The 26,291-nt window shown below is 37.5% G+C and overlaps 1 protein-coding gene across 3 annotated transcripts in view; it reads right to left on the reverse strand.

The window, feature by feature from the left end:
* ATF6 (activating transcription factor 6) overlaps nt 1-26,291 on the reverse strand; it is a 223,053-nt gene that overhangs the window by 24,257 nt on the left and 172,505 nt on the right. The window contains exon 16 of one of the 3 annotated variants that reach the window (XM_033199802.1): nt 3,836-5,132. The exons of the other annotated variants lie outside the window; for them this stretch is intronic. Coding sequence (XP_033055693.1) covers nt 5,035-5,132 — 98 coding nt within the window. The 3' untranslated portion in view covers nt 3,836-5,034. Of the gene's footprint in view, nt 1-3,835; nt 5,133-26,291 lie in introns of those variants that run through there. 3 annotated transcript variants of the gene reach the window in all.

Genomic DNA, 26,291 nt, shown 5'->3' on the forward strand with positions numbered 1-26,291 from the left:
GTTTGGGAAGAAAAGTGAAGAGTTCAATTTTGAACATGCAGGTGTTCGAGAATGTTAGGGAGGCAGCTGAGGAAAGAGTCCTGAACTCAGGAAATAGCTACAAATCTGGGAGACATTAGCTCACAGATAATATTTAAAGCCATGTGTGGCAGAAACTGCTCCCTGTCCTCCAAAATCCATCACTCTCTTTTTCCTCTAGCAAAAGAACTGCTCCATTTTAGCTGGAAGCCATAGCTACCTATCTAAAGACTATGTTTGCTAAATTGTCTTCAACAAGTTATCATCATGTGACTCAGTCTGGCCAATGAAATGAGAGCAGATGAAACATGTTTAATTTCTGAGTCCTAAAGGGAAGGGATATGTTCTTCACTTCCTATTTTCTTCTTCCTGCTGGTTAGAATACTGACAGGATGCAGGGGCTGGAGCAGCCACCTGGGACCAGGAGATGGAGGCAGCATGTTGAGAACAGCAGAATGCAGGAAGGAAAGAGCGTGGGTCTCCAGTACTAACAAGCTATCCTATCAGTCTTGGACCACCTCCCACACTTTTACAGGAAAAAGAAATCAACTTTCATCTTGTTTAGGCACCTGCATTCTGGGGCCTCTGTCATAATAGCCTAAACTATATTGTAATTTATATACCATGTGATTGAATAAGACCACCTAATGTAAATGACAAGTTAATGGGTGCAGCAAACCAACACGGCACATGTATACATACGTAACAAACCTGCACGTTGCACACATGTACCCTGGAACTTAAAGTATAATAATAATTCAAAAAAAAAAAAAAAGATCACCTAGGCAAAAGACTAGAGGGTCTAGGCCTTGGGATATTTCAATATATAGGGTTTGGAAGAAGAGACAGAGTCAAATGAGACTGAGAACTAGCAGCTAATGAAATAAGATGAAAAACAAAACTAGACAAGAGGTCTCAGTGGGAATCAAGTAAATAAAGTGTTCCAAGGTGATGTCAAATGTTGCTGGGAATAAGATGAGGATGGAGAAGATAATATGGTAGCATGACGGTGATGGAAACTTTGGTAAGTAGTTTCAGTGGAGTGATGAGATGAAAGCCTATTTGGAGTGGGTTAAAGAGAGAACAGCAGGACAGAAGGAGGGAACAGCAAGTCTAGATGAGTCTTTCAAGGAGTTGTGCTAAATAGGGTCCCAGAAAAGTGAGCTGGTGACGGGAGGGGAAACTAAAATTTAGGAAATTTTTTTAAAGTGAGCACTATTACTATCAAACCCACTGCAACGAAAAGTTTTACTAAAAAGCAAGACTTCTGAAATACAGTATGAAGTAGTTACATTTTTATAAAGAAGTAATTCTCTCTTTAAAAAGATAATTGAAACTCACCTTCTTAAAGGAATGGCAGCTTTCCTCATAATAAGTTGTTAAACTTGAGATCTTTAAGGTTAGTATCACAACCTATTGCTACACTACAAATGGAAATAGTGGTAGTTTACGGAACTCATTTGGAAATCAGTGCCTACAACTTAAAAAAAATATATTTGTTATAGTGTGACAACTTTCTTCTACTAACTGCTTGCCTGCCTTACATTTCTGGCACCAATGGGTAAAATCTTTCGTGAACTTTTCTCATCTGAAAAATATGACCATTTCCTTGAAAATCTTTATGCTTTTATGTTTCTCTGATATTCAAAGGGATATCTCTGATACTGTGAAAATCACTAACATTTAGTAGGAAAGGAGATGTGGGAGGACTCAACTCTTCACACACAATACTCCATTTATAGGCAATTATTTCTTTAGATGTAATTCTAACATATTCAGTTATGTGAGTCCAAAAGGCAAATCTATACTTGACACTAGCCAAAAGAGCCCCGTAATTTCTATTAGTAGCACAGAGTCTCATATAATACCTTAAACAAAAATGAGAGCAGAAGGTTTCATGTGAAAGATTCACAGACAGTGAATGGGATGAAGAAAGTGTACTCCAGGCAGGCAAACAGTAGATGCAAAGGCCCTGAGGTGGGAGTGTGCCTGGCATGTTCAGGGAACAGCAAAGAGGACTCTGTGCATGCAAAGGAGGAAGCAAGGGTAGAAGGCTAGAAAATGAGGTCAGAAAAGCAAGTGTGTTTGTGTACATGTGTGCGAAAGGGAGGCAGAACTATGTAGAGTTGTGCAGGCAATTGTCAGGGCTTTAGCTTTGACTCTTAAGTGAGATGGAAAGCTACTGGTAAGTTTTCAACAGAGGAGTGACATTTTTAAAAATTATTATTATACTTTAAGTTCTGGGATACACGTGCAGAACGTGTAGGTTTATTACCTAGGTACACATGTGCCATGGTGGTTTGCTGTACCCATCAACCTGTCATCTACATTAGGTATTTCTCCTAACGCTCTCCCTCACCTTGTCCCCCACCCCCTGACAGGCCCCGATGTGTGATGTTCCCCTCCCTGTGTCCATGTGTTCTCATTGTTCAACTCTCACTTATGAGTGAGAACATGTGGTGTTTGGTTTTCTGTTCCTGTGTTAGTTTGCTGAGAATGATGGTTTCCAGCTTCATTCATGTCCCTGCAAAGTCCTTTGTCTTCTTATAAGAGCAGTAATTCCATTCGTGAGGGCTCTGCCTTCATGACCTAATAACCCCGCAAAAGGCTGATTTTCATATCATTACATTAGTGAAGAGATTTCAACATATGAATTTTAACAGGATACAACTATTCCAACAGAGATGAATTATTTATGGTAATTATGGTGCTGAAGTAACCAGAGATAAAAGGCATTAAAGTGATTTTTTTTTTTTTTTTAATTGAGAGGGAGTCTCACTCTGTCACCCAGGCTGGAGTGCAGTGGCGCAATCTCTGCTTAATGCAACCTCCACCTCCCGGGTTCATGTGATTCTCCCACCTCAGCCTCCTGAGTAGCTGGGACTGACTAAAGGCATGCCTCACCACACCTGGTCAATTTTTGTATTTTTAGTAGGAGTGACATGATTTAAGTCTTAACAGGATCACTCTAACATCAATGTTTTAGACAGACTAAAGAATGCAAGGGTAAATACAGAAAATGTTAGGAATCTATTTCCGATGGTTTGGTCCAAAGTGGTGGTGCAAGAAGGTAAGCAGTAAGAGAGGTATGACTCAGGATGCATTTTGGAGTAGAGCCAGTAGAGTTTGCTGAGGGATTAGATACGGGATGTGGGAGGAAACAAAAGGGGTCAAGGATGACTGCAAGGAAAGTTTTTGGCTGTGCAAAGTGAAGGATGGATATGCTTTACTGTGACCAGGAAGAGAAGACTACAGGAGAAGGTTGAGGGTGGAAATCAGTTCGGTTAAGTGTGAACTGACAGGAATCATCTAAGTGAAGATATTTAACAGGCAGTTGGTTACATGCATTTGGAGTTCAGGGATTAGAGTTGGTTTGGAGGTATAAATTTTCCTTCCTGTGAAATATTTATAAAAATTTGAGTGTGGATATTAAACACATGCTGATTAAGTGCACAGCCAAGTCATTTACTGTCATAATTAGGGTCCCAAAACAGCTTGATAGGTAAGAAGAAAATGAGCACACTCCAACAAGATGAAATGTAATATGTCAAAATGTAAAATCCCATACAAATATATGATGAGAGAGAGAGGGCAGAACAGAGACATGTTTGAAAAACATCTGTAACATTTTAAAGTAACTTAAAGAGTATAATAATTGGATTGTTTGCAACTCAATGGATAAATCCTTGAAGGGACAGATACCCCATTCTTCATGAGGTAATTATTTCATGTTGCATACCTGTATCAAAACATGTCATGTACCCCATAAATATATACATCTACTATGTACCCACAAAAATTAAAAATTAAAAAAATTTAAAAAGAAAAACATCTGTAGGTTTTAGTCAAGTGTAAGTTTGACAAGTCAAAGGTGAAATATAACTGTTCATCAAATTCATGCCAACTAAGGTTGTGTTAAGAACACAACAAAAAAGGTGATAGTTCCCTTCTCCACCTGCTAATTAACACACAAGTAGTAGTGTTGCGTTCCATTCTGGGTTGCTTCGAACCTAGACCATAAGGGAGCAGATGAAGAAACTGTATTTCTACGAGCAGAAGTGGAGAAGATGTGGGATGCAAAATGGCCATCTTCAAAGATCTGGTAGCCTACCACGTGAGGACGGCATTAAGGCTTTTTCTCTGAGCCCTAAAAATACTGAATTAGAACCAATAATTGAAAAGCACAGATTCTGGAGCAGTAATAGAAATAAATTTATAACATTTATAAAGGAAATTTAAAGCATTAAAGCATTATTTCCTACAATCTCATATGAGAAAATTACAACAGAGAAAAGTGAGCAAGTATTAGGTCAACATTATGGCACAACAGCAATTACTTTTGCACCGACCTAATAATACAGCTAAGGAAGAGATGGGATTACACTTGTCTCTGTCTGTTCAGGTTGCTGTGACAAACTGTATACGCAGGATGGCTTATAAAAACCACAAATTTATTCCTCACAGTCTGGAGGCTGGGAAAAACTAGATCAAAGCACTGGCAGATTTAATGTCTGGTGAGGGTCCGCTTCCTGGTTCACAGATATTCATCTTCTTACTGTGTCTTCAAATGGCAGAAGGTGTGAGGAAGCTCTCCAGGGCCTATTTTATAAGAACACTAATCCCATGCATGAGGGCTCTGTCCTCACGACCTAATCACCTACCAAAGGCTCCATATCACAGTATGGTAGGGATTTCGACATATAAATTTTGGGGGGCTACAAACACTTAGTTTACAGGAACATCTATACCTACCTATCTCAAAAGTCCATGATTATATACAAGTCTAACTCTCTGTCTGTCTCTCTCTGCACTCCCTGGATATTTTCAAGTGTGTAAAGAGGATTAGGGCATTCTTATTAACAAATGGAATAAAAAATATTCCACCTAGTTTATAAGTACTTGCTAATCTAAAGAGCTTTGTGACAATGTTGTACCAATTACTGAAACCCATTTGCATCTGTCTTTCTTTACAACTGAGTGCAGTACCTACTAGATTTCTCTATAAAACCAGATTATCTATAATGAAAGGTCACTTGAATCAAGAGTAGGGAGAGAAGTAATTCTGTTTTGGGGAGGAAACTTCTTGGGAGTGCTTATCACAATGGGTGATGCCCCTAGAACAAAACAGAGAATGTGAAAGTTGGTCATGACTCTTCCCCTGTTTCTAGGAAAACATGGGTTACCTTAGGAACATGGATTTAATGCTCTCAGTGGTAGAATGATCTTACTCCATGGAAAACAATGCATTTATAACATGCTAAGTGCCATGAAAACATATCTGTTCTTTCCATAAGCATGTGTAAAATACAGGGGGAAAAAATCACTAGCTTAAAAACAAGAGGAAAAACAATTAGAAGGGAGTTTAGAAGAATCAGAAACACTCAAATGGTAACTACTATGGAAGAAACTTACAGTTGAACCCAGGATTCTGAGAATTATGGGACTTTACACAGAGGGAGTTGGCCATACACTTTCTTTAAAAGGGCATTGGGAAAGAACGTGGTATAGCCAACAGAAGCTTTGCCAACACCACTAGGAAATATCTAGGATTGGAAGGAGTCTCAGGCACAATAGCACACAGCTGCTATGTCACTTTGAAGCACTCACTCCTTCCTCTTGCAGAGCCCCTACTGCATCGTGGTTTCTAGTCCTAAAACCTAAGCATTTCCTGGTACTTCTTTGGTGCTTCTTATTTTTTTTCAAACTTTTCTTTAAAAAGTTTTGGTTCTGAAATGGCTCTTCTGTTAGAGGAGGATGGAGGAAGGTGGCAACAATCTACCAGCATTACAAATCTGAGGGAAGATCTGGTTTTGGGACAATGTTTATGTAGCTTTACTCATGCCCAACCAGATAATGATCATAACCAGATCATTATCAATTCACACCTGAATGAATGTGGAAGTTCCTAATTGTGGCCCCTGATCATCCATGTCTAATCCAGCCTCTGTTTACATACAAGTTATCTTGTACACTGTCATGAGATTAATCTTTTCAACTATCATTTTTATTGTATCTCTTGCTTTTTGATGGTCCCTGCTGTATTGTGAAGAGTGGTGGTAGGATGCTTCTTTATGGTAGTGATGCTGGAGCAGAGAAGTAAATGAAGTGAAGTGAGCCATGTAACCATCTGGGTAAGAGGTTTTTAGAAAGATGGAAAAGCCCTGAGGCATGCAGGAGCGTCAACATGGGGAAGAGCAAGAAAAACTGTGCTGGAGTGGAAGGTTAAGGGAGATGGCAACAGGAAATGAAATTGGAAAGAGAGATAGAGATCCACTGAGCTATGGGAGACCAAAATTAGGAGTGCAGGCTTTTATTATGAGTGTAACTCATGATGAGTTAGAAGAATAACTCAACAAGCCTTGCTGAACAAATGAATTAAAGTCCATTCAGGATCTCTTATTTTGTTACATTACGGTTGAATTCTAAAGTATGATTTAAGAAGAAAAAAAATTCTTTTGTATGTTATACATGTTTAAATTAAAATCATCTTTACATTGGCCAAAGTTTTCCAATACTAAAATTCAACAGCAATCTTTATAAGTCAAGGGGAAAACATAAAGTTACACATAAAATTTTCTATTCTAATTGTGTCTTACAACTTTAATGCTATCCCTTGATAAAATGGATTATTAAGTAGCAAATGAATATGCAGACTAAAGATGCTTTAAAAATAATACATATACACATACACATATTTTAGGATGGAGACTTCTTTATATATCTTCAGATAAAATTATCACTTGTTTGCAGGATGGAATTTTATATATCAATGTTCTATATAAAAACACCATGACTTTTGCATTCTCCATGATTAAACAATAGCTTCACTGAGTGTGATAGGCAGCCTGTAAGATAGCCCTCAGTAAGCCCCATATCTTGGTGTTCATACCCTTGGTATTTCCCTTCTATAGAGAGTGGGCTGAATGTAATAGTTTGCTTCTAATGAGTAGAATATGGTAAAAGTGATGATATATCAACTCTGAGATTAGGTTACAAAGATACTATGGCTTCCATCTTGGACACTCTCTTGTTTTGCTATTGCGACAGAAGCCAGAGGACATGTCATGTGCTGTCTCATAGAGAGGCACATATGGCAAGGAACTGAGGGAGAACTCTGGCCAACAGCCAGTGAGGAATTGCAGGTCTCAGCCCAAAAGCTCCAAGGAACTGAATCCTCCCAACAACCATATGAGTGAGCTTGCACATAGATCCTACCCAAAAATGAGACCATAGCACCAGCCAACAGCCTGACTTCAACCTCATGAGAGACCCAGAGCAGAACCACATTGCTAAACTCTTGGATTCCTAAACCAAAGAAACCGTGAAATAAAAAATGCTGCTTTAAGCCATTAACATTTTGGGGTAATTCGTTACATAGCAATATATTCATTGAGCTAATATAACATTTTAATGAAGTAGATCAGCTAAATTCTTAACAGTGGCTAATCAAAAAGACATTTAAAATGATCTGCAATATACATTTAATCATTTTAATAGCAAGTTTACCTTTATAATTTTTTTAGCTTTGAAAATTGTTATAATTTGTTTAAAAAGGGCCAATTTGGAAGGGATGGTCAAAAAATAAAAAGGTTATAGAAATCAATCAAATTTCCTGGTTCAGAAACCAAGAAATTCCAGTTTTACAGAGACAGAAGTGAATGATTAGGTTCCAATATGCCTGAAAAAATCTAGGGATTGTAGTGGATGGGAAATGAGGCTGTAAAATAATATTGTCTTAAAAAGTAAAATAGTGGAATACAAACATCCCATATAAAATGTGAAAGTTGGTAAAAAAGATAACCTGCATTGTCATTCCAATTGACCATTTATTAGCACTTTTTGATTTTGTGCAACTTAACTTCTTCAAGCCTCTGTTTCTTCATCTATATAACAGGAATAATAACCCTATATTTTAGTGTTGCAAAGCACTCAGCACAATGCTTGGCACAGGGTAAACAACCAAAAAAAAATGTTAGTTCCTATAGCAATTACTATTTTCTATTATAGACTTAAATTAGAGTTTAGTTCCACTTTCAAAAAATAAAATACTCATTTCAGGCTACTCCACAACTGGAGACCTTTAGAAAATTTAGCAGAATGTTCAGAAAACCAAAATTTAACCAGAGTTAAGAATAAGGCTTGCTCAAGATAAGGTTTGCTCAAGAAAGTGAAAAGACAGACCCACAGAATGAGTAAAAATATTTGCAAGTCATATATCTCATAAGTGACTTGTACCTAGAAGATACAATTTTTATAATTCAATAAAAAGATAAATTATCCAATAAAAATGGGCAAATGTTTTGAATAGACAGTTCTCCAAAGAAGATACATAAGTGGCCAGTAACACATAAAAAGATGCCCAGCATTACTGGGGTGGGGAAAGGGGTGAATGAGGAGTCACTGCTAATGGGGATGGGTTTCTTTTGGGGTGATATGTTCTAAAATTGTACTAAAAACCACTGAGTTATAGATTTTAAATGGGTGAAATGTATGATATATGAATTATAACTCAATAAAGCTGTTCCAGAAAAAAGAAGTATAAAAAAGGACAAGGCTTGCAAGGTTTAAGTGTATATTATTTAGTCTGAAAAAGACAGTAGAAGGCAATTCGATACTAGTATTTAATATATAAAAACATGCAGTCATAAGGGATGTTAGCTAGTTTTTCTCTATTTCCTCAAATACTTAAGTAACAATATCAGATTATGTTAACCATAAGAATTTTTTAACAGTAGTGTTTATCAGTAAAGGACCATCGTTTAGAGGTAAGTTGTTTAATAATTTTTCTCCTTAAAAACAGAACAAACATTAGAATTTCTTGGAACCGGCCAGGTGCTGTGGCTCACACCTGTAATCCCAACACTTTGGGAGGCTGAGGTGAGTGGATCACTTGAGGTCAGGAGTTTGAGACCAGCCTGGCCAACATGGTGAAACTCCCATCTGTACTAATACAAAAATTAGCCAGGCATGGTGGCGTGCATCTGTAATCCCAGCTATTCAGGAGGGATTGAACCTGGGAGGCGAAGGTTGCAGTGAGCCAAGACCACACCACTACACTCCAGTCTGGGTGACATAGTGAAACTATGTCTCCAAAAAAAAAAAAAAAAAAAATCTAGGAACCTGTTATTGGAGCCTACATTATAGGAATATGTTTTAGATGGGGCAGTTTGTATAATAAATAAAAATGTAATTTTTATTTTTCTGACCTGGTTTACATATGGTCATTCTTGAAGGCATGGAGATAAAATCCTCATCTCCAAATGGCTACTTCAATCTCTATCTCTGCATAAAGTTATTTCTTCGGTTTACTTTAAATGTACAATTTGCTACCATTTTCCATCACTGAATCAAAACAGTAACTGACCAGTGGATGCAGAATGTCTCAAAAATTCTCCTCTTTATAATAAATGTGAAGAATCTTGCATTTCATATTGAGATAAAGCTATTTTTGAAAGAAACATAAGATTCTAATTCATTATGACAAATGCAATTTAATGCTCAAATGTTAAAATATGCTGTAGCTTAAAATCTAAAACATAGATCATTGAAACTAGAAAACTAAAATGGCTCTCATAAAGATAGAAGCCAAAAATAATGATGACAAATTCAATGAGTATTTCCCCTGCTGCAACTTGAATGCTTAAACTGTACTGTGTGGGAAAATAAAATTGTTTTAAAAAACCCAAAACAACTAAACTAAGTGGGAGGTGGAGATTTAATTCTTTTGGGTTTATGAAAATGTACTGTCATCAAAAAATAAGCTCATAATTTATTTGCCTTCCAAAACATACAATCAACTTGAGTAAAAACATTAGTTGTCACTGGCCTATCACGTACAAAGTATAGAATTTTAGAGCCAAGAGGGAACTTTAAAGATCACCTACCTCAACCTTCTCATTTTATAGATGAGGATACTAACTGAACTCCTTGCTTACAGGTCACACATCTGGTTAAGGGCTGCGCAGGGTAAGAACAAAAGGCTTTGACTCCAAATGTAGGTTGCTTTCCCAAACATCATACTGACCCTTTACAGAGAGAGATGATGTTGCCTGTACCTGCACAGACAAAACGGGTCTCAAGTAGAGGCTACATTCTTTAGGACTTTATAACTTCTGAGAATATAAGCTATCACCTAGCCTTTCACTAACTGTGGGTTTGTACACTGGTTTAGGAACACATTGTTTTTTCATCTTTTTGTGATATTAAGGCCAAACTCACCATATTTCTTTTTTGGTTGTTGTTTCCTGGTTCTCATCTCCTGTGTTGAATCTTCTCTGATTATTCAAAATGCTGCTGATACAAGTTTTTGGCCACTTAGTGCTTGACTGCACATCTAGGTTTACAGAAGCTCCAATCTTGTGAGACAGAGCTGACCTCTCACTAGTTAAGTGTATAAAGTACCAGATAATTTATTTCCCAGACTTCCTTGTAACTAGGGTATGGGCATATGGCCTAGGCTCTGCCACACAGATGCACCAGCTCCAGAATGCAAAGAAGACTCTTCTGGAAAGAAGGGTGGCCCTAGAAGGAGTGGTATCTAGTTGCAAGGGCCAGCCATGGTTTTGGTTCTGGAAATACAGTTCAAGATCAGCGATATCACTGATGCAAGCTATGGTCTATGTCCAGCTCTGTGGTGTAATTTAGGACTTTGTTTTTGTTTACCATACCTCCAAGTTAGATTCGTTGGCCCTCCTAGAAATTCTACTTAAGTTACCAAGAGTTAGTTTCTGTCACCTGAAACTAAGAAAACTGATTGATACACAGCACCTATAAAGTAGCTAACAAATGTTCTTCTATATTGTAGTTTATCTGGGGCAGGAACTTTTATATAGTTTTCATATTTGTACCTCTCAGTTCATAAGGCAATGCCTAGCACCCATCAGGTTCTTAATAACTGTGGAACTGCACTGACTGTTTTCAAAGGTGTATGTGTATGCCTAACTATATGCCAAATGAGGCTCCCTGGAGTAAAAGGGAGAACAGAATGGTACATTGCTAGAATGTATGAGAGCAGCAAAACTAACCAAACACAGAATAGGGGGTGGGAGATTTCTCATGTTTACAGCCCACTTTGTCTAAATGGATCTTAGTAGTTATCTTAGTTTGAGTTCAAGCCAGTTTTCCTGGGAAAACACATGGCCACATCTATAGAAATGTAGACAGCAAATTCATTAGTGAGAAGACAGACTGTTTATTTTTACTATTAAATGGTATGTTTTGTTTTGAAAGTAGAACTGGTCTGTTGGTCTAGGACAGGCTAGTTTAAGAAAGTGACTGACACTTACCTACTAAAAAATGCTTTTTTTTTTTTTTTTAAAGGCTTCTGTATATTTAAATGCCATGGAAAAAGTAAGCAAACTTTGCAATAGATGGCTGCTAAATTTGGATGGAATGAATTTATTTTAAAGTGCTTTAATTAGGTAAACTTAAGATGACTAGAAAGCTATAGCTTACCATCTCCTAATTTATTTCTCTGTATTTTAACATACCGGTGGGGACAAAAAAGTCTTTCTGGTTTATCATGAAAACTCCAGGATCGACATCTTTTTGCTGCCATCAAGCCAACTTATGTGCTCAATATTAAATATTTATGTAATAGATGACCAGAACACAAAACAGTAGCCATTAGTCTGAAATTATGGTAACATAAACTCATATTTAGTTCTGCTGTCTGGACTTAGTCATACGCTGTTGCTTGAGGGAAAGGCTGAAGACACTATTAAAAGTTAGCACTTGCTTTTCAGAAAAATGACCTCAAAGGACCATGCAGAAAGTTCAGTTGTGGTTCTCTTAATTTCTCAGTCATCTCAGCTGTAAAATGGGGAAAATGTTTGTCTCACAGAGGCTTTATGAGGACCAAATGCAGTTATATCTGTTAAAGAACCCAGTAATAGACTTAACATAAATGGTGGGTACTCAAAAAAGGGGAGCTGAACCTGAATGTACAACGTAAAACTATTTAGTAATATAGGCAATGAACATTTAAAAAGCATTCTGTTTTTCAAAAAGGAAACAAAACTCCAAAACACTTTAAACCTTGTAAATACTTAATTTTACTTATTTCTACTCTTACTATTCCAACAGTACAGTTCAGACATTTTTTTACCATTAATAGTAATAGTATTCCTATTACTATCTCATAATTTACCCCATAATTCTTTCTTCACTGGACACTGAATATTATCTATTTTAAATGGGAAAATTAATATAAAGATCTCACTGTCAATTAGGGTGGTCCTTGCTTTAAAAAATGCAAGCGATGTGGCATTGCTCATTATTTTCTTCTGTATTTATTAATGTGTTATAATTTAGCTCAAAGTCACACAGTAATCAGTGACAGGATGAGTTGGTCTTCCAAGAGAAGACAGAAATGTCTTCTAACACATTTATGTCTTGCCTTTCCCCATATCAAATACTAAGTCATTCTGCTTTCAAATAGAAAAATGATTTAAGTCCTCAGAGAATGTTCTTGGCCTAGTGTGGTGGCTCACGTTTGTAATCCCAGCACTTTAAGAGGCTGAGTCAGGAGGATTGCTTGAGCCCAGGAGATTGAGACCAGCCTGGGCAACACAGTGAGACCCTGTCTCTATAAATGTTTTTTATATTATATTTAAAAAAGAATGTTCTTGGTATTGTAAACAAATTACATTTTATATTTAAATAAAATGCTTGCCTACAGACCTAAAGGTCTGAGATATGGTCTCAGCTCTGTCAGTAGCTGGGTTGGATCAGTCATTCACCTCCCTCGACCTGTTTTCTTAGCTGTTTCATGAGGCTGTTGTGTTAAACTCCCCTAAGTTTTCTCCTGGGTCTAAGATTCTCTATGATCTATGTATGCCCTGCTTTCCAGTAAAATTATTAACTCTCTGAAGGCATGAATTACATTTTAGTCTTCTTTTGAAACCTGTACATTACTTGGCATAGTGCTATGGGGCTGAATATAAAGCTGAACAGCAATTACATTATACTAAAAAAACAAACATGTAACCAAATTATCATAATTTATAGTATAAAACTAAGCAATGACTGCAAAGTAACCATTACTTGACATTTATAATGGTGTTCTTAACTCTCTTACGTTTCAGTCAAGCAAATGACTTTATTTACCTGCTCTATGTAACAGGATAGTTTCTATGTGGAGTGTTCTATCCTCTTATCTCTATAAGCCATCAAAATATTAGGGACTTGTAGACTTACTCTTTACATTCTGTGACAAGCAGCATGGAAGGCAGCCTCTAGGATGCCCCCAAATGATCCCCACTTCCTGGTATTCATACCCTTGTACAGCCCACTCCTACAATGTACCAGGGTTGGTCTAAGTAACCAACAGCATGTAGCAGAAGTGATGGTATGACACTTCCAAGATTAAGTTTAAAAGTCAGTGGCTTCCATCCTGGGAGTGCTCTTACTCACTTGCTTTCTCACTCTTATGGAGCAGTTGCTTTGGGGAAGCCATGTGGTGAGCAGCCCCAGAAAGAGGCCACCTGCTGCATGAGTGAACATGGAGGCACATCCCTGAGACCCAGTCAAGTCTTCAGCCCCAGCCAACAAGTTGACTCCAACCTCAAGAGAGATCTGGAAGCAGAATCACCCTGCTAAGCTGTCCCTAGATTCCTGACCCTCAGAAACTGAGATAATGTTTGTTTTCCTTCAGTTGCTAGGTTTTGGAGTAACTTGTTACACACAATAGATAACATACATAAAGAATCCTTTTTTAAATATGAAGTACCCATCATCTATTGCCTAGATGATAACTTTCTAACTGTTGTCCCTATAAAAGCATCATCCCCTGCAATCTATCTTTTATGTTGCTGCTAGGGAAATCTTTTGAAATGTAACTCTGTTTATGCCTCTTCCCTGCTCAAAATATTTTAATAGTTCCCCACTGCTCAGAGGCTTAGGTCAAACTCTGTATCATGTCCTACAAGGCCATGATGAACTGGCTTCTGCTTGCCTTTACAGCTTCATCTGTACCTTGATCCATGTGCACTTTAGTCCAACTTTAATTCCCCAAATGGACTAAGTACTTTTCTGTCTCTGATATCCCTACTTATATTGTTCCCTATGCTCAGAATGTCTCATTCACTTGGCCAGTATTGAAGATTCAGTTCAAATTTCACTGTGTGTTCATTTAATCAATTACATTTTTTCTTGGATACAATGGACAGTGCCTGGCTTATATAGATACTTCATATATTCAATTCAGCAAACATTTTTGAGCAGCTACCATATATTAAGCACTTACTCTTGTCAGGCAGTAGGAATTACAAAGAATATTGAATAAACAAGGTCCTAACCTTAAGGAGCCTCCAATTTAGTAGGGAAGTTAGATGATAACTACTGATTACAAGTAAGACGAATGTTACAAAAATAAGAGAGTTCAGAGTATTCTGGGTACAAAAAGTGGGGAAGGGATCCTAACCTATTCCATGGAGTTAGGGAAGCCTTCTCTGAATGTTTATTGAGTAAGGGACTTAATGAAAAACTGTATCTAATCAGGATAAAAACACAGTCCTAAACTTCAGATCAAAAATCCAAATCAGCAAATAAAATAAAAAGGCTTGGTAGTAACATACATGAAAAAGCTAAAGACTATATTTGACAGAAGGTATAATGTATGATGTAACTAGAAAAAAACACCTTGGTTTCACCAATAGAAATACACTATATAGAATTAGGAGATACTCCACTATGCTCAGCATTCATCGGTCCTCTTTAAGAGATGCGGAAAAACCAGAGTCCATTCAGAAGAGAATCACCAGAATTGAGGCACCATGAACCCAGGTCATAAGAATAGCTTCCAAAAACTGGAAGATCTTGGGATGTGAAGACTCAGAGGGTATATAGTATACACACAACTGAAGGTTTGTCACATGGAAGAAATACTATATTTATATATAATCCTGTGGACTTAAGAGACAGAAAAGGAACAATTTACAAATTGCCAGAGCTATTTAAAGCAGGCAGTCTCTATAAATGGAGGTGATTATATCTAAATTGGTTGGCCACAGAGCAACATGCTGCAGAAAGGAATCTAATCCCTGGAAGGCAGTTACCATGGATAACTTTGTACTAAAGCCTTTTTAACCATGATATTTTATGGCATGAATACAGGAATATTAATGCATCTTTCTTTGTCCTAATCCATACCGTAATGATGCCAAGTAGATCACATTTCCCACAAAGTTCTGTCCTATATAATAGTTAGAGTGGAAAAAAGAGATAGGTCCTAGGTATCTTCAAAGAAACTGCTTATATGACCTTCCTAGCAATTCCTTTCCTAGCAATAAACTATTGTGCAGTTTACATTTGTCTCATTATTTAATCTAAATATTATATTTAAGACAGGCATTTGTTTCTGTAAAATTAATAATACATACAGAGGCAAATATCTCTATGGATACTTGGTTGAGTTCAAAGGCACTCAAGATCCCCAAAGCAAGAATGCTTTCTCAACACAGGAACATATAACTAACAATCTGCATTTATATTTTCAATGTCAACATTCTAGATTTTTTTAAAAATATGGATTTCTTGGAACTCTCTTTTATTTGCAAAAGCTCAAGAGAAGAAATATTTCCCAATGTGAATGAAAACTATCATGTCTTTGGCATGTACATCTGTGAAATGACACTGGCCATCCTCAGCTTGCAGATGTCTTAAATAACAAAGAAAGTATCATGTAAGTGCTGACACACCTATGTAACACTTCATAGAAAGTTATGATCCCCGGTGTTTCTAGTTGGTGTAACTGCAAAAGAGAGAACACAGAGCAGTTGAACCTATGCTTACTAAGCAATTCTTCTAAAACATAGAAACTTGCGATTATGTGAAGTGGCTCATCTTCTGACAAAGTGCAAGGTCCTTGATTCCCTGCACAAAGATAAATCCATTATGAGGAGTTTAGTATTAAAAAATAAAAAAACACACAGACTTTGGCGAGTTAGTGGGAGGCTCAAACCAACTCTGTTGGCTTAAATAGATGCTGATCTCTAGTTTTTATTTGTTGAAAGCTAAACCATCTGTTTGAGTAGAAACAGATTTTTGCCACAAGGCAGAAAGAGTGAATGTGATCTCACTGAAAGCTAACAAGATTCTGAAGGTCACTTAGGTACAGGGGGCTCAGCAACTGGTTCCTTTGGGTCAAGGAAGTAACTAATATTCTAGAGAGTTCAATGCAAGCTGATTGAATCTAAACCTCTGGGGTCTTGTGAAGGTTCCTATAAACTAAGTAATTAATTAGTAAATCAAATACAATAAAGACAAACTATTCATGGAAAAATTACCCATGCAACTGCCAATAAATCATCAACACAATAAGCATTATTGGCAAAGTAATAACATTTCAAGTACATAAAGGCAGCTCTACCATTAACCTTATTTTTTCCACTTAAGAAATCTATTTCTACCTTACAGTAGAGAGTTGAGAAGAGGCTCTGCTAAGTGGGAGAAAATCTAATGGTTTGGGAAGAGTTAAAAATGGATACACTAATGACTTCAAGAAATAAGAGGGAAGTAAGGCCAACCAGAGGAAATGAGGGAGGCAAGATACAGCTATAGAACAGCTATTTTATGTGAATCATAAAAAGGCAAAAATTTCCCAACACCAAGTATATACTTAAAATTAAGTATCAGAGCATTTCTTTAGGCATGGGATGAAGAGAAGACACACAGATAAATAAAAAAAATACACCACCTTCAAGGTAATTATCTTTGAGTGGTGTGAGATAAAGCCATAAATGAGAGGTGGTTACATTAAGGATGTTTAGTGGAGGAAAGACTATTTATTCTAGGACCTACAGAAGTATTCTAGTGGTCCAGAGAAGTAAAGCAAAAGTTTTGTGGAGGTGGTAGGATTTCAGCTGGATCTTGAAGGATGGGTAGGAGATGGCCTGGTGAGAAGAGGGTAGGCAATACAAGACATGGACACCACATGTGCAAAAACAGAGTGATCTCTTTACATGTACATCGAGATCAAGTCACTTCACACCTCAAACTCCTCAGCACCCTGCCACTATATTGATAAATCACAACTCTTCACCACAGCCTACAATTCTCTGTCTGATGTGGCCCCTATTTACCTTCCTGACCTGATCTCGTATCATTCCCACCTGTCACTACTGGATCCTACTCTAGCCTTACTGGTCTTCTGACAAATCCTAAAACTAACACATTCTTTCCAGCCTCAGGGCTTCTGCTCTCTTGTTGCTCCCTCTGCTTGGAATCTTCTGCCCCTTGGCTCTTCACAGTTGATTCTTCTCATTCTTCAGATCTTGGTTTAACTGTTATCCTGTCACTATCCAATCAAAAAGGTCTTCTCTACCCCGACTCCCACCATCATATTTCATCAAGGGACCATATTTCTTTCTTTCTCCCAAATTATCACAATCTGCAATTGTTTTGTTTGGATTGTTAATTTTTTTTTCTTGTTTCCTTCCATCTCTTCCACTTAGAGGCTACAGAAAAGTACAAATCATGGGTACCTTATTCAATGTTGGTACCTCCAGCTTTCGGCATAAAGGAGAATCAGTGAATGAGTATTTTTAAATGAACTAATGAATATACATTCAAGGAACTGTTAGTAGAACAGTTTGGTTAGAATTGAGTTGAAAAGGTAATGTGGGGACAGACTGTCCTGGGCCTTTGATGCCAGGCTAAAGCATTTGGATTTCATCTGATAGACACTGAAAATCCACTGCTGGCTCTTGAGAAGGATAATGATATAACAAAAGCAGTATATAAGGATGACTCATCTTGGCAGCAGTATGCAGGGTGAATTGTACGAATTAAGATGGAAAAATAATAAATTAGTGTGACCAGTTAAAATATACTACTGCAACAATATAGACAAGAGGAACAATCTCAGTAATCCCAATCATGCCCAAGGCAAAACAAAGCAAAACAAAAACAAAAACAAAAACAAAACAAAAACCAGGGAAAACAAGCAAAGAAAGAGGGCTTGTCTTTTCTCTGCAGATCCCCACTCTATATTTCCTGCTGCCCCATGCCTATCTCCATAAGCTTTGTATCTTGTAAAAGCATCAAGGTGGTGAATGAGAAGTCTAAGGCAATACAACAGATGGAAAGGGACACTAACTTGCAAGGGGGCTGGTAGTATCTAACAAAATGGAAAGAAAATGAAATTCAGCAGTCAAGAATTACTTGGTGGTATTCTGTTAGAAGAGATACACAAAAATACCCACCAATGCCATCTCTAATTCAAGACGTGTAAATCTCACACTGTCCCTCCCATTTTATCCATTTCTGTGAATGGCAGTACTAGTCTCTCAGTGTTCTGGTCTCAAAATCATGGAATCAGCTTTTCCTTCTCTCTCCTTTGTAAATCATCAGCTGCCAAATGCTATAGATTTTTCCTTTGGAATTTCTTTGGAAATTTTTCCTTTCTTCCCATTCCAAGCTTTGAATCACCTCATCTTGAGATTGTTTCAAAGTATCGATCCTAGCTTGTCTTCTCTCTTCATTTTTTTCTACATACAATTCTCAACCGGATTAATAATCTCTTAATAGAGTCTTCACTGTGTTATTCTTATGTTTGATAGTTTTAAATTACTTCCTTAATTCATTAATGACCTAAATCATCTGGCTGCATCCCATGCAATAAATAAATATTTATTTCTCTTTTCAACATGAATCCTCTCTGTACTGTCTCTTCCCAAACACTTTACTCAATTCCAATTTAGTATATGATGGAGTGCTGCATCAAGCAGCTGCTGCTTGGCCTTATCCGCTCTTAAGTTGTTGACTCAACACAGCAACTGGCTCATCACTGTGATTCTTTTCTGTGGACTTCATCACTGTGATTCTTTTCTGTGGACTTCTCAATAGACTAAAACAAACAAACAAAAAACAACTGATGGCCAGGCATGATGTAATCCCAGCACCTTGGGAGGCCGAGGGCGGACCTCTTAAGGCCAGGAGTTCAGGAGCAGCCTGGCCAACATAGTAAAACTCAGTCTCTACTAAAAATACAAAAATTAGCTGGGCATGCTGATGGGTGCCTACAGTCCCAGCTACTCAGGAGACTCACTTGAACCCAGGAGGCAGAGGTTGCAGTGAGCCAAGATCACACCATTGTACTCCAACCTGGGTGACAGATTGAGACTCTGAAAAAGGAAAGGAAAGGGAAAGGGAAAGGGAAAGGAAAGGGAAAGAGAAAGAGAAAGGGAAAGGGAAACGGAAGCGGAAGCGGAAGGGGAAGGGGAAGGGAAGGAAAGGGAAGCGGAAGGGGAAGGGAAGGAAAGGGAAAGGGAAAGAAAGGGAAAGGAAAGGGAAAGGAAAAAGAAATGAAACGAAACGAAATGAAACGAAACCAGCTTATTTAGGCCAAACCTTAGGTTTGTGCAACTTATAGCTAGATGCCTTACACAAATACCTTACACTCTCTTTATCCTTTTATTCTAAATATCCTTGATAGCCCAGTTCAATTTTTATCTCCCAAGGTACCAACTGATGCTAGTCATCAGTATTCTATTATGTATCACGTTCTTCTAATTTTTGATTCTATACCATAGACATTGGGAATTTATATTACCTGGTATCTAACTGATCTCTTAAAAATTAATCAGCATATTGTTTCTGGTTTAGAATTGAGCTAAATCATTATTGTTGGTCCAGGCCTAACTAGTATCTTAGCATCAGTGTGGGGAAGTGAGCTAAAAAGGGATCTAAGGAATTCAGCCAAATTCCACCAACTTCTAAAGATAATTGGATTCATACTCTGCCTCTGTAGGTGATTGCCTTCTCTGTAGAAAACTGCCGAATCAATTCAGGCCTCAGGTCTCTACAAAGGTAGTACCTATTGAAGTTAGTAAATGTGAACTCTCATCTTTTACTTGCCAGTTGCACATAATTAGTGGATCTCTATATACATTTTGAAAGAAAAAAAATTATTTTTTCAGGTGAATAGTGTGATTTTTCTCCTTTCCTCAGTAGAAATTCTTAGTATGGGAATTTTACTACTAGTTTTAGTAATGAGCCAAAAGTCAGAGAACTAAAGCTGGGCGCAGTGGCACATGCCTACAGTCCCAGCTACTTAAGAGGGCTGAGGTGGGAGGATCACTTGAGCCCAGGAGCTCAGGTTCAGCCTGGGGAATATGACAAGATCCTGTCTCTTAAAAAAAAAAAAGAAAAAAAGGCCGGGTGCGGCAGCCCATGCCTGTAATCCCAGCACTTTGGGAGGCTGAGGCAGGCAGATCACGAGGTCAGGAGATTGAGATCATCCTGGCTAACACGGTGAAACCCCGTCTCTACTAAAAATATAAAAAATTAGCCAGGCGTGGTGATGGGCGTCTGTATTCCCAGCTACTTGGGATGCTGAGGCAGGAGAATGGCATGAACCTGGGAGGCGGAGGTTGTAGTGAGCTGAGATCGCGCCACTGTACTCCAGCCTGGGCAACAGAGCGAGACTCTGTCTCAAAAAAAAAAAAAAAAAAAGACAGAGAAAGAGAACTATGATTATGTATTTTTTAAAAATTAAAACATAGTTTTAAGAGAACACTCAACTGTCTGGATGCAATTATATGAAATTGAAATGAAATGAATTACAATGAAAATGCAAGGTAGATAATACTTTTTTTTTTAAATAGACAACCTGCAGGCCTTTAAGGAGAAATAAATTGAGAAGAGTAAAAGGAAAAACTCTCAACCTGCTTAGGCAACCAGGCTGCTTGAGCAGAATTAATAGGACAGTTTCCAAATATATTTGCCTTGGGATAGCGAAGTCCAGAAAACTATGATCATCAAAAGCAGTTATATGAACATTCTTTTATTTTTAAAACCATCACATTTATTTGGTTGGTTTGCTTCCTGCTCTTCTGTTACGACCTCTCCAACTAAAAATGTGTGGCGTGTGCTGGCACTAGCATTTGCAACCATTGCTATTAAGCTGTTCTAGATTTTCTTCATATGTATGGAAATTACTTTGAGATTAAATATAATTACAGTTTAGCCTGGTAGTCATTTGTTCATCTACGTGGGCCCTTAATTCAAGTAACAGGTATCAACAGTTATTTTTATTACACATGTACCACATGAACAGGTACAAGGCACACAGAAGGGAACGGAAACAGTAAAAATAAATCAAGGAACATGTTGGTCAAATTATGAAACATATCTGCTGATGGCTTGTTCATAGAATTCATTCCCTTATGAAAGATATCTACACAATTTAGCTATCTACCATCAAAAAAACAAACATATCTATCACTAAAAAATCAAACCAAAAAACCCCTCTTCTATGCTCTATCTTGTTCAATTACTTATCACGAGTGCAGAAAGGAAATGAGCAGTTTTACTACAACATAAGTAGAAATAATTTAAAAGCAGGAAATGTTAGCTTACAGTAACTACTAGTAGAACTTCCAAAATCCTTTAAAAAAAAAAATCAGTAGCTTTTAATCCATCATCCACTGTTCCACCAACCATGCAATCATTTTTTAAAAATGCCTTTTCAAAAGCACACCTAGCATTCTATTTTTATTTCAATAATCTCCTGTGTGACAACTTCCTCAGACAAAGAAAGACTTTTCCTTGCAGCTTCACTAATCTGTTTTCAACTCTCTTATGAAACAAAGGAATTTAAATAATAAACAGAATGCAAAGTAAAAAACAACAAATTACAAAAATAAAACTGACATGGAGAACACAGATGATGGGACTGGTGATTTCTAAATGGTATTAATTTCACACCCATATCCTACTCTCTTTAGCGATTTCTGAAACTTTTTTCCATGGCTCAAAACCACAAAGTATAATCATAATACATTACAGTTTAAGAACAGACATTGACCTGGAAATGTACTTTACTGTGCTCAAATTGGAAAATCAAATTCATCTTACAAATACCCCCATCCAGCGTATTACATAAACCAGTTGCTCAATAAAATCTGAATTTCTGTCTTCACTTTCTGTCCTTTCCCACCCTCTCCAAAATTTTACAAGCTCCACTTGAGAGAGCGGGATCATCCACAACTCATTTTTGTTTCCAAGTTATATGTAACTTTTAAACTCAGAAATGACAGAAAATGTATTTTATTCAACTTTTTCAAACCCTTATATGCTCAGAATGAACAACTCTGGTATTAGGGATATCCTCACAATGTCTCTGCTCTTTCAATAAATAGGTACTCAAACTTTTTGTGCCTATATAACTTGAACTCTTCAGATTATACATTATATAATTATAATATAATTTGTCAAATCCATAAGTTTAATAAGTCAAAGAAATTTATCTCTGGGTCTTAAAGAATCCTATAGAATTATAGTTTCCTATAGGACAACTTTTTGCACGGTTTTATTTATAGAACGATGGCTGAAAAGGAGGCTAATAATTTCAATTCACTCTGAACTCCAAATCTCAATGTGGTAGAAAGGTAGCCTAGGATATGTTTTAGTTACGCTTGAAAAGATTAGATGAATCTGTGCTTGCCAACTATTATTAATCACATAAAATATTATTAAACTAGTAAAATATTTTCAAGTGGTCACAAAGTAATCACCAAATAACATTTACCTTACTTAAATTCTTTTATTCAACAAACATACCTATCAAATTCAAATGACTTTATTATGTTATACTGTTCCCAATGAATCTGTACAAACTTATAGTGTAGGAATGAAGTGGTATAAAACCTATTTTAAATTTTGGAGTCCCAAATATTTTCAATCCTCACACATCTGTCTTTAATACTGAATTAACAATTTAATTAATTGGAAGATATTTTATACAATGTATGTAAATCTTGGCTCTGCTATATAGCGGTTGTGTAAATGGTATGAATTACTTTCTTGAGGCATTATCTACGAAAAAATAAAGAGAATAAAAGTTGAGTATCCCTAATCCAAAAATCTGAAATGCAAATTCCTCCAAAATCTAAAATCTTTTAAGTGTTGACCTGATGATGCAAGTGGAAAATCCACACCTGACACCTTTATTTTCTGATGGTTCAATGTATATTAACTTTGTTTCATGAGCAAAATTGTTAAAAATTGTGTATAAAGGCTGGGCGTGGTGGCTCACGCCTGTAATCCCAGCATTTTGGAAGGCCAAGGCGGGCGGATCACAAGGTCAGGAGATCGAAACCATCCTGGCTAACATGGTGAAATCCCGTCTCTACTGAAAATACAAAAATTAGCTAGGCATGGTGGCGGGCACCTCTAGTCCCAGCTACTCGGGAGGCTGAGGCAGGAGAATGGCGTGAACTTGGGAGGCGGAGCTTGTAGTGAGCCAAGATCGCGTCACTGCACTCCAACCTAGGCGACACAGCGAGACTCTGTCTCAAAAAAATTAAAATTAAAATTAAAAAAAAACCAATATCCCTGATGAACATCGATGCAAAAATCCTCCATAAAATACTGGCAAACCGAATCCAGCAGCACATCAAAAAGCTTATTCACCATGATCAAGTGGGCTTCATCCCTGGGATGCAAGGCTGGTTCAACATATGCAAATCAATAAACATAATCCAGCATATAAGCAGAACCAAAGACAAAAACCACGATTATCTCAATAGCTGCAGAAAAGGCCTTTGACAAAATTCAACACCCCTTCATGCTAAAAGCTCTCAATAAATTAGGTATTGATGGGACACATCTCAAAATAATAAGAGCTATTTATGCAAACCCACAGCCAATATCATACTGAATGGGCAAAAACTGGAAGCACTCCCCTTAAAAACTGGCACAAGACAGGGATGCCCTCTCTCACCACTCCTATTAAACATAGTGCTGGAAGTTCTGGCCAGGGCAATCAGGCAGGAGAAAGAAATAAGGGGTATTCAATTAGGAAAAGAGGAAGTCAAATTGTCCCTGTTTGCAGATGACACGATCATATATTTAGAAAACCGCATTGTCTCAGCCCAAAATCTCCTTAAGCCGATAAGCAACTTCAGCAAAGTCTCAGGACACAAAATCAAAATCAATGTGCAAAAATCACAAGCATTCCTATACACCAATAACAGACAGAAAGCCAAATTATGAGTGAACTCCCATTCACAATTGCTTCAAAGAAAATAAAATACTTAGGAATCCAACTTACAAAGGATGTGAAGGACCTCTTCAAGAAGAACTACAAACCACTGCTCAGTGAAATAAAAGAGGATACAACCAAATGGAAGAACATTCCATGCCCATGGATAAGAAAAATCAATACTGTGAAAATGGCCATACTGCCCAAGGTCATTTATAGATTCAATGCCATCCCCATCAAGCTACAAATGACTTTCTTCACAGAATTGGAAAAAACTACGTTAAAGTTCATATGGAACCAAAAAACAGCCTGCATTGCCAAGTCAATCCTAAGCCAAAAGAACAAAGCTGGAGGCATCACACTACCTGACTTCAAACTATAGTAAGGCTACAGTAACCAAAACAGCATGGTACTGGTACCAAAACAGAGATATAGACCAATGGAACAGAACAGAGTCCTCAGAAATAATACCGCACACCTACAACCATCTGATCTTTGACAAACCTGACAAAAACAAGACATGGGGAAAGGATTCCCTATTTAATAAATGGTGCTGGGAAAACTGGCTAGCCATATGTAGAAAGCTGAAACTGGATCCCTGCCTTACACCTTATACAAAAATTAATTCAAGATGGATTAGAGACTTAAATGTTAGACCTAAAACCATAAAAACCCTAGAAGAAAACCTAGGCAATACCACTCAGGACACAGGCATGGGCAAGGACTTCATGTGTAAAACACCAAAAGCAATGGCAACAAAAGTCAAAATTGACAAATGGGATCTAATTAAACTAAAGAGCTTCTGCACAGCTAAAGAAACTACCATCAGAGTGAACAGGCAACCTACAGAATGGGAGAAATTTTTTACAATCTACCCATCTGACAAAGGGATAATATCCAGAATCTACAAAGAACTTAAACAAATTTACAAGAAAAAATCAACCCCATCAAAAAGTGGGCATAGGATATGAACAGACACTTCTCAAAAGAAGACATTTATGAAGCCAACAGACACATGAAAAAATGCTCATCATCACTGGCCGTCAGAGAAATGCAAATCAAAACCACAACGAGATACCATCTCACACCAGTTAGAATGGCAATCAGTAAAGAGTCGGGAAACAACAGGTGCTGGAGAGGATGTGGAGAAATAGGAACACTTTTACACTGTTGGGACTGTAAACTAGTTCAATCATTGTGGAAAATAGGCGATTCCTCAAGGATCTAGAACTAGAAATACCATTTGACCCAGTCATCCCATTACTGGGTATATACCCAAAGGATTATAAATCGTGCTGCTATAAAATCACATGCACACGTATGTTTATTGCGGCACTATTCACAATAGCAGAGACTTGGAACCAACCTAAATGTCCATCGAAGACAAACTGCATTAAGAAAATGTGGCACATATACACCATGGAATACTATGCAGCCATAAAAAAGGATGAGTTCATGTCCTTTGCAGGGACATGGATGCAGCTGGAAAGCATCATTCTCAGCAAACTATCGCAAGAACAGAAAACCAAACACCACATGTTCTCACTCATAGGTGGGAATTGAACAATGAGAACACTTGGACACAGGAAGGGGAACATCACACACTGGGGCCTGTTGTGGGATGAGGGGAGGGGAAGGGATAGCATTAGGAGATATACCTAATGTAAATGACGACTTAATGGGTGCAGCACACCAACATGGCACATGCATACATATGTAACAAACCTGCACGTTGTGCACATCTACCCTAGAACTTAAAGTATAATAATTTAAAAAAAAAGAAAAAAAAATAAGAATTGGGTGGACTAAAAGAAGATGGAATAGTTAGCTGTGTAAAAACAACCATCTGATCTTTGACAAACCTGACAAAAACAAGAAATGGGGAAAGGATTCCCTATATAAATACTAACAGTATTTTACACAGCTAACTATTAGCTATGTAAGAGGTCAAGTAAGATGACAATGGAGACATGACCTTTAACTTGGCGAGATATTTGTCATTGACTTCCCTTTGCAAGAGTATTTCAATGGAGTGGAAGGGCAATGGCATTTTATGGAGTGAAATGGCAAAAGCTTGGTAAGGGTGAAAAGAAGACAAAATCGGAGATAAGGAAGTAGAAGCAGTGAGTGTGAGTGAGTGTTGAGAGTTCTGCTCTAAAGGGTAACAGAAATATGATGTGAAGTCAAAGAAGTCTCCCTATACCAGAGGTAATAGTAATATTAAGACATTTTGGGCTGTGTGCAGTGGCTCATGTCTGTAATCCTAGCACCTTGGGAGGCCGAGGCA

The sequence above is a fragment of the Trachypithecus francoisi genome, unplaced genomic scaffold, assembly GCF_009764315.1.
Source record: "Trachypithecus francoisi isolate TF-2019V2 unplaced genomic scaffold, Tfra_2.0 Lachesis_group5, whole genome shotgun sequence".
Classification (NCBI taxonomy): Eukaryota; Metazoa; Chordata; class Mammalia; order Primates; family Cercopithecidae; genus Trachypithecus; species Trachypithecus francoisi.